The 9137-nt window shown below is 38.1% G+C and overlaps 1 protein-coding gene and 1 long non-coding RNA gene across 2 annotated transcripts; both read left to right on the top strand.

Annotated features, from left to right (window-relative positions):
* The first annotated feature begins 1057 nt into the window (after positions 1-1057).
* On the top strand, positions 1058-4478 carry LOC311040738 (uncharacterized protein). Its single transcript, XM_084051091.1, has 5 exons — positions 1058-1141; positions 3044-3102; positions 3297-3442; positions 3651-3761; positions 4165-4478. Exons 2-5 carry the CDS (start codon positions 3077-3079, stop codon positions 4272-4274), a joined length of 393 nt encoding a protein of 130 aa, XP_083907217.1. The 5' UTR covers positions 1058-1141; positions 3044-3076; the 3' UTR covers positions 4275-4478.
* Positions 4479-4632: 154 nt separating this feature from the next.
* Positions 4633-7418, top strand: LOC311040956. Its single transcript, XR_014600343.1, has 5 exons — positions 4633-4715; positions 5443-5583; positions 5995-6149; positions 6451-6543; positions 6955-7418. It is a non-coding gene; the product is annotated as an uncharacterized lncRNA (long non-coding RNA).
* The last annotated feature ends 1719 nt before the right edge of the window (positions 7419-9137 follow it).

The raw sequence follows: 9137 nt of genomic DNA, 5'->3' as shown, positions 1-9137 counted from the left end.
TAAAAATAAAATATTTAAAAAAAAATGTGAGAAAAGCTAGACTTTGAACTATTTCAAAAATCTTTAACTTCTTATTAAACAATTCTAGACTATTGTTTAACCTACCATTCAACTCTAAATCATCTAAATAAGAGGGTTGAAGGGTCAAAATAAAATAATGATAATAATAATATGTTTGTGAAAAAAGCTTCAAGTTTATGAAACTTTAACGCTTGTTTAAGCCACTTTTTAAGGGTCATACAAAATCAAAACCTAGCCCATTCAATTCAGCGTCCTCTTCTGAGTCTGAAAACATGTTTTTTAATTAAAACAAAATATTTTAGAAAAATGTGAGAAAAGCTAAACTTTGAACTATTTCAAAAATCTATAACTTCTTATTGCAGATCGGCTATTTTCTTTTTTTCTCTCTTTCTTATATTATTTGACAATTTGGCCAGTGTTTGACCAGTTTATAGTATAGTTTGTTGATTACTTGTATTACAGTCTTTTTCTTTGATTTGTTTTCATTTATTTTTTAAGGTATTAAAATGATTACTTAAATTGTCAGGGTCTCGACCCACAGGTTGAGAACCGCAGACATCCTTCATGCACAAGGCGGACAGTGTTGCCAGATTTTGCGATAGAAATAAGCAACCAGGTCTATGGAAATTAGCCCAAAAGAAGCAACTATGACTAATTGAAAATAGCCAATCTACAAGCTCACAACGGGTTGCGATGCGACGCGCTGTGAGCTTGTAGATCTGCTATTTTAAAACAAAACTCTTATCTGGAAGAAAATGTGAAAAATTAGGAATATTTTTGAAACATTTTAATACGAATCTTGTATTGGGGGTCCCCCCTGGCATAACATGTGTTCAGATGGGGGTCCGTTGATTGGATAATAGCCTACATATTAATCTGGGGGTCCTTGACATGAAAATGTTTGAGAACCACCACTGGTTTAAACGACATTAAGGAAGCAAGCCCAAAAAACTTCACAGAAAAAGAAGCCCAAAGTCGCTTATAATAAGCGGATATGGCAACACTGAAGGCGGAGCTTGTTAGTTTTGAAATCACACCGGAAGGCAGAGGAAACGGCTGTTGGCTGAGAGATTTCTTTTTCAAACCGGGGTGCTTTCGTGTTTACTGTACTAGATAACAGGTAAGTTTAATTAGTTTATGGAATTAAAATGTTATCCAAACACGGTCGTACACGGTTACATGAACTAACACGTTCATGTAACCGTGCACGACCGAGTTTTAGCCATGGTTCACACGACGCTCGTCCTTTCACGAGCCTCATAGCCGGAATTTCAACCTGTTTTTTGCACTTTCAACCCGTACATCAACATAAATATTCATACTTCAACTATAAAGTGCTTACCCCACGGCCACGAATGTTACAATTTTAATCGGGTGTGTCTAAGTACCCGCATCTTCCGTATTGTTGAATAAAAGATATTTTAATCCGATCGGTGGCCATTTTCTCATAGTTGTAATGCATGTGTATAATGTAATACACCTCCCAACCGACGGTCGCGTAGTTTAAAGCATACAGAAAACTCGGAGAAAATGGCCACCGATCGGATTAAAATTACTTTTATTGAACAATACAGGAGGTACGGATACTTAGACCCTCCCGATTCAAATTGTAACATCCTTGGCCCTGGGCTAAGTGCTTTATATTTGAAATCTGAACGTTTATGTATGGGTTGTAAATGTAGAAAACGTCATGATATGATCATGTTTCAGGACTAACGGTTTATCAACCGCGTTTACATAGAAAGCAATGTGTTTTCACCATTTAATATAAATGGATGATGTTACAATGCGACCAGGCATCCTAAAACGTTAAAATATGATTCAACTTGTTAGTTGTAACCTTAGCTCTTAAAAGAGAGCTAATGTTGGCCACATATCCCTTTGGTGAGGCCACATTTGTTTTGACTGTAATTATTATTTTATATATGAATCTTGTTTTTAACCTACAGTAAAAAGTAAAATAATTTAATTAAGAGACAGAGAGTACAAATGGTACCAATGGATCCTTAAGGAGAATAAATTAACATTGAGGATTTTAGTGTGCAGACAAATTTGGTAATCCGTTTTTTAACTTAAGTTTTGTTTTGCAGACAGTAGCTAACAAAAGCAGGTAATGTTTATCATCAAAGTGGGCTCCAGGGACCCTCAGGGGTCATTGGGGGGTTTCCATGTGGTTCCCAGCTAAATGAGATTATATAGCATGAAACTCAGTTTAACCACTTAAACCCTATAAATTGCCTATTTGAAAATGGCAGATCCACAAGCTCACAGTGCATGGTGATGCGTTGTGAGGGTGTAGATCAGCTATTAAAAAACAGTATAAACAACATTTGTGGAATAGTTTTGAAACACTTTTGTAAATCTTGAGTCCTTAGCCAAGTACATACTAATTAGGGGGTCCTTGACATGAACATGTTTGAGAACCACTGATTTCATTTGTATAACATGAGTTCATTAATCAGTATGCATTGTGAAACACTTTGCCAAGTTCATCAGAAGAACTGGTTATCACACACCTTCAATTAACCCATTAAGACCTGAGGCCGATTCTACAAAATGTCTTCTAAATTTATTTGTTTTTAACTTGTGTTATTATGTCAGTGGTTCTCAAACTTTTTCATGTCAAGGACCCCAAAATGTATATTTATTTGGCCACAGACCCTCATCTCAAAATATTTTGTTCTAGGGACCCCCAGAAACAAAGATTTGAGTTACAAATGTTCGGTAAAAATTCAAAGATTTGCACACATTTTCAAGATTTTTCTAAAATAACAGATCTACAAGCTCGTAGCGCAGCACTCGGTGCCACGCTATGAGCTTGTATATCTGCTGTTTTTGAGTAGCCAAAGTGTAAAATAATGCTTTTTAGGTCAAATCTAAAAATGACACAGAATCGAATGCACTTAAAAAGCGCATAACCATTCAGTGTTCAATTCAGGGATTTGAATCGTCATATATTTGTAACAATGATTACTGTCTCATTTCATCGTTCTTTGACAAACTTCTACCATCTATTTAACAGGCCGTCACCAAGAAAGCCCTTGCCTTAATTTGGATGGTACTACAGTTGGCAGTGGCTATGTAAGTCATCAATCAATCAACACATAAAGGAGAACACTCCATACACACACACACACCTAAAAGAAATGTGCTCAAAGTTTTTCCTAGTGCACAGTCACACGCACATTTTTGGATTGCTCCTTAAAATCCCATGTAACCATCTTCATGGTTTACGCCAGGCAAATTTAAGCTGAACCTAATTGTCTCTTTTACAGGCAGCTTGGTACACACCTGGCCGGGGGAAAAAAACCTGCTACAGACTTCCTGGAGGAGCGATTGAGGAACACCAGGAAGCGCATGAGAAGGCTGAAACGACCACACCACCAAGAACCAGAGGAACAGACCGTCCCTAGTACACCAGGTAATACTAATAACCAATGTTAATTATCCCCACCAGGCTAGATTGGACAGATGCAAGGGATTATATTTGCGGTCCCATGACTCTTCTGTCCATCATCTTCTAAAAACTAGTCTCAGGCACCGCTGGACCGATTGGCGACTTTTCACACACTCCAAGTAGGCCAGAACCTCAAATACTTGAAATCAGCTATAATGAATCTGTACAACAGAATCTGATGTGCCTCCTGAAAAACGTATTGAAATGGTTGAATGGATGAAGGTCAATAGGTGTCCAGTGTCCCAGGTTGAGGACTACATGAATCAAACATCTCTACATGGAGGCAAGTGGATTCGCAGCAATGGAACTAAAGGCCTACCGGAAATATTGGCGTATAGTTCCCTAGGCTTGTAGACAATCCAGGCATGGTAATACATTATTTTGCTATTGCAGTTTTGCCTATTTGAATGATACTCTATTTGACTGATACTCTGCAATGCACTACAAGTTTATGTTTAACCACCTAGACCCTACAATATATACTTTGTAGACAGGAGTCCACAGGGTTCTACTTGGTCCACTCCTTTTTTCTCAAACTGTTGTCACACAATGGTGTGTTTATCAAAGAGCTTATCTACAATACCCTACTGCTTGCATACACTCTTATAAGTAGACTCATAAGTGATTTTATTTTAATTTTCTCATTTTACAATTGTTTATATAATGTTATGTTCTCTTCTGTGTAGACCCAATCCTTCGATCTCCTAATCTCTCCACCTGGTGTGGAGAATTTGATTTGTGGGATTCCTCAAGAGGAAGAACTGCACACTTCAGGTGGGGGTTTCATTTAACATAATGGTTAAATAAACAATAATGAACTGTAACTATGTTTCTTAGCAGGTGCTGAGGTTATGAGTTGGGTCTCTTGGATTCTTTCCTGCTTTCTTCACTGTCCTCTGGTCATAGAGATTCTGAAGGGCAGAGCGCTTAGACCCCAAGGCGGTTACCCTCGGCACAACTTTGGGGTTTCACATAATGATATCTGGGTGGTTTTCTATCAGCTGACATGAAAAGCATTCTCTGACCGGGTCAGCCTGTGACTGAGCACTTGGTGTTCAGATAAAACTTGTATTCTGACCATGTGACATTGGTGTAAAATCACTCCTCTGTGTTTGTATAGGTGCACAACACATGCAGTTTCAGTCAGCCTGGGCCCTGACCAGAATCCCCTCAGCTACCTTCCTGCCAACACGCACTGTGCCCATCTTCATCTGTCTACAAGGACATCCGGGAACAGGTTAGCACCTTTTTACCCACGAGTAACAGAGCAACATAAGTTTAGTTGGGAATTAACTGTCCAATTGAACTATCAGGGCGACATATGAAAATATGCTTTAGAGGAATGTCTGGTGCTGTATGCAGTTTGGAACCCAGGATGTAAGGTTTCAGTCAGCCTGGGCCCTGACCAGAATCCCCTCAGCTACCTTCCTGCCAACACGCACTGTGCCCATCTTCATCTGTCTACAAGGACATCCGGGAACATTACACAAGAGGTGTATATATGGAGCTGACTAATTTGTTTGCTGATTCCATGATGACACATTGATGTTAGACACTCCATAATTGGGCGTAGCTGCATTTGGAACTCCTTATATCAGGGGTCTTCAACCTTTTCAGGCCAAGGACCCCCTAACTGAGAAAGAGATGAAGAAGGGACCCCCACTATATATTACATAAAATTGTGTTGCAGATTAAAGCTTTTCATAGATGTTGGATTCATGTTAATGTGTATTGTCAGACATTTAACGACTTAAACCGTCAATACTTAGTAAACTTTCACTCTGTACTTGGTCTGCTCTTTTTCCCCTCTTTGCCGAAAATAGCCGATCTACAAGCTCGCAACGCCTCGCGCTGCGAGGCGTTGTGAGCTTGTAGATCGGCCATTTTCGGCTAAAGTTGTCCGTGGAATAGGGATGCTATTGTTCAAGTGTTTTGTATAAACAAACAATGATCTTATCACAGAGATTTGGCCGACCCCCTGTAGCAACTCTGAAGACCCCCTAGGAGTCCCAGACCCCCTGTTGAAGACCCCTGCCCTGTTATGGCTGACTCATGGTGACATGAGCGTGGCATGGGGGATCTCCTGTAAGCCAATTTTAATATAGGTAATTGTCTGATCACAGTTATGAGAAAAAGCATTCATCTGTATACATTTATCTATTGAAGAATAGTGAAAATAGCAGATCTACAAGCTCGCAACATCTCGCAAAGTGATGTGTTGTGAACATGTAGGTCGGCTACTCTCACTATTTTTCAACATTTTTAAATGCCTGGCCTGTTCTGGCCATAGTACATAATGGTATTATTGGCCCCGGTCATTGTCAGTCATTTCTTTTTTGTTTACAAAGCCTAAAAGTCGGAACCGAAATGTAATTCGTCCAATGTTTAATGCCAAAACGGTTACATTGTTGATCATAATTATTTGTATGACAATTAACCAAATGTTTTCCTAATTTACACACTTTTTCAAATGTATTTAGTCACTGTGTTTTGCTCTGTGGTTTGCTGTGTTGTAGGCTTATGCTGAGTTTAACAGGATCGCCACCACACACCTAGAGACAGACTTCTTTGATGCTCTGGATCGCTATACACCACAATTGGTCACTATCTTAAAGTCCAAGAAAGGTGCCATTAGAGATAAATTATCCGGAATTGTGCAGCAAATTGATGGGTAAGTCTACAACATGATTCTTATATTTGTAATTATCATGACTAAGTTTATGTACAACCTATTACCCCAAATAGTACTTATGCTTCCCGGCTGTATTACAGAGTGTTAAAGTATTGCTAACTATTGATTGTTGTTGATAACTAAATGCTGTGGATTGTACTATTTTTAAATCACATCTCCAATCAGCAACTGTTCTCTGCAACTGTTCATCAAACATATATTGTGGTGTTTCATGCTGTAACTGTACTGTAACTTGTGATGGTCAGATCTTGAACTTTATTTGTTCATTATCCACTTGTAGAAACCCGACGTGACCGCGCTGGGTAGGCTTGTTCTCCGAGGCCTCCTTCTTCTGCTTGGAGATGACCACAGCAGTTTCTACACCACTGTCTTGGTAAGTTCTCATAGTTACACCTTAAAGGTCCAGTGAAATTACATTTTCGTTAATTTTATTTTGAAGTTTCAGTCTGAAACGGCCTTGCAAACCAATCAGAAGGTTCAATCCCTTCAGGCTATAGCACGGTGGAATCTCACTCACATGGTGTGCAGTGTAAGTGTTTGTAGCCTGCACTCACACGTTGCTCAAGGGAGAGAGAGATGGCCACTATGCAGAATGTTTGTTACCAAGTTGCTTATTTCTAGCCTAAAATGTTTTCAGATACATATTTTACTGTGCTGTTTACCATGAGTAATATACTGTCAAAAACAGTAGGCCAACCAATGTTGATAAAACTTCTCAATGCAGATGTGTGTGAAGTGTCTACATTTCCCTGTTGTAATGTTGTTTTTGTTTGGTTCTGTACAGGATTGTGACAGCGAAAGTGAAGACGCCTGGGCAGAGGTATCGGTCGGATTGCTGACTGTGAGCAGTGAAGATTCACCTCCCTCAGATGGTGTCGACCTTCAGCCAGTGTCAACAGCCATCATCCTTGAAGGAGGTATTGTGATGGATAATTTCCATAACCTCCCTCAAGCACCGTGCCTGCTGTTTAGCCTGACGTATGCACTCAATTTGAAGTACCCTAATGATATGAAGAACATATTGAACTTTATTCAAAGAGTGATGCTTGGCTTGGGAAAGGAAAAAACTACCCCCCAAACTGCAAAGTCTTAAAAACCTCCTGTCATTTTAGAAAGATTGTATAGTGGATAACTGGTAGGCAGGTTGTCCTCAGCCCTCCTTTGTGACAGTAGACTAAAATGCATGCATTTTATTTTTCTCATGCATGAGAAAATGTTGTAAAGTGATAGGAGTTCTAAATGAAGCCACTTTTATTCATTTAAGTACTTTAGAGCTGCAAATTATTAAGACTTTGAATGTAATACCATTAAGTAAAAGTAAGGCACTTTTTTGAAATTGACAAGTGTTCACTTGTTCATGTGTGAAATAATGTACTCTTTCAAACTGTAATGGGGCTGTCCACACTAAGCATATCACTTTAGTCAATCCTATCGTTGTAGAATTATTTAGTTTAAATACAGTGCAGACATGATCATTTCAGTGGGCAGTTGCTCATGTCTTCCAGAGTTCCAGCAAATCACTCATATTGTCATCATCAACACAGATACTGTTCGTCTTTAGTTGTGTTGAACAGGAGGAGAAGGATGGAGGGGCTACTAGGCTACAATTGCAGTAGCAACACAGAAATGTGTGAGGAATTAATTAGCATAATGACTTTGTGGACGAAAAAAGGTTCACAATCATTGGCTACTCTAAATTCTATAAAATAAAATAAATTAAAAATGTGTATATATAGTGCTTGGTGTGGATGGCCCGTTAGGCTTTATTAATTACGCCATTTGTATTACTAGAGCACTTGTCAGTGTGTTTTGTCAGACCGTTGGTTTAGTCTGCAAAGTTAGTACACGTTTGGTCATTATAAGCCATGTTGGGTATTGTTTTTGTGGAATCGCTTGTAAATAATGGTGGTTTGGTTTGTAATTTAAACTTGCAGATCAATTATTTTCAAATAGCATTTTTATATAGGTGTAAAGTGCTCATGTGGCATATATTCACTTACAAAATATCCAAATGCTTGCAGACATTTTCACGATTTCTTTCATAAATAGCAGATCTACAATCTTCTATATGTTATATATTTCATCTGTTAAATCATAAAAACAATGCTTAAAGAAGTTCAAAGCAGGTCTAAATGCCTTGGTTCAATAAATGTGAAGATTCAAATCATATTGTCTGTCTTTATTTTTATATTTTCACATTTTGGGAAATGTAAGGTAATTTTGAACAAGATGTAGCCTTACAGTATATCAGCATACACATAATTTAAAATGTACATGCAGATTACCATTAGGTTGTTGGATGATCAGGATCAATATTGATTTCTAACATGATTCAGTATAATCAATTTATAAATTAAATCAGTGTTCGATTCCTGATGTTGATTCAACATAAAATCAACTAAAATGTGCATGCAGATTACCATTTAGATGATGGTTGAATCAATGTTGATTCCTAATGTTGATTCAACATTAAATCAACTAAAATGTGCATGCAGATTACCATTTACATGATGGTTGAATCAATATTGATTCATAACGTTGATTCAACATAAAATCAACCAAAATCAGCATGCAGAATACCATTTAGATGATGGTTGAATCAATATTGATTCATAACGTTGATTCAACATAAAATCAGCGTGCAGAATACCATTTGGATGATGGTTGAATCAACGTTGATATAGGGTTAGTTAGTGGTTGAAACACAAACGTTGAATCAACAAAGATTAGGGTTGCGATTTCAGTACAGTTTCAACGTTGAGATCGAACGTTGATTCAACCGTTATGGCCGCCTATTTTTCAACGTTGATTCACCCATATTTTGCTATCTGGGTTGTAGCTTTTCAGCTACAATAGCCGTTTTGAATCCAAATAGTATGACACCTGACCCGAAAAAAAAAACATGTTGTCACTCTTTTCACTTCGGGGCCGTTTGCATGCCTGATTATTATGATTGTAAAAAAAAAA

The sequence above is a fragment of the Gymnoscopelus microlampas genome, assembly GCF_963454915.1.
Source record: "Gymnoscopelus microlampas genome assembly, chromosome: 24".
NCBI classification, from domain to species: Eukaryota; Metazoa; Chordata; class Actinopteri; order Myctophiformes; family Myctophidae; genus Gymnoscopelus; species Gymnoscopelus microlampas.
The sequence above is the reverse complement of the archived record's forward strand: the minus strand, read 5'-3'. Positions and strand labels throughout refer to the sequence as shown.

What these genes read in the sequence shown, in the direction of transcription:
- LOC311040738 (XM_084051091.1), top strand. Translation starts at nt 3,077, where the DNA reads ATGGTACTACAGTTGGCAGTGGCTAT. An exon ending in GACCGTCCCTAGTACACCAG is followed by an intron (nt 3,443 to 3,650) that starts GTAATACTAATA and finishes TCTGTACAACAG; the next exon opens with AATCTGATGTGCCTCCTGAA. An exon ending in TCAAACATCTCTACATGGAG is followed by an intron (nt 3,762 to 4,164) that starts GCAAGTGGATTC and finishes TCTTCTGTGTAG; the next exon opens with ACCCAATCCTTCGATCTCCT.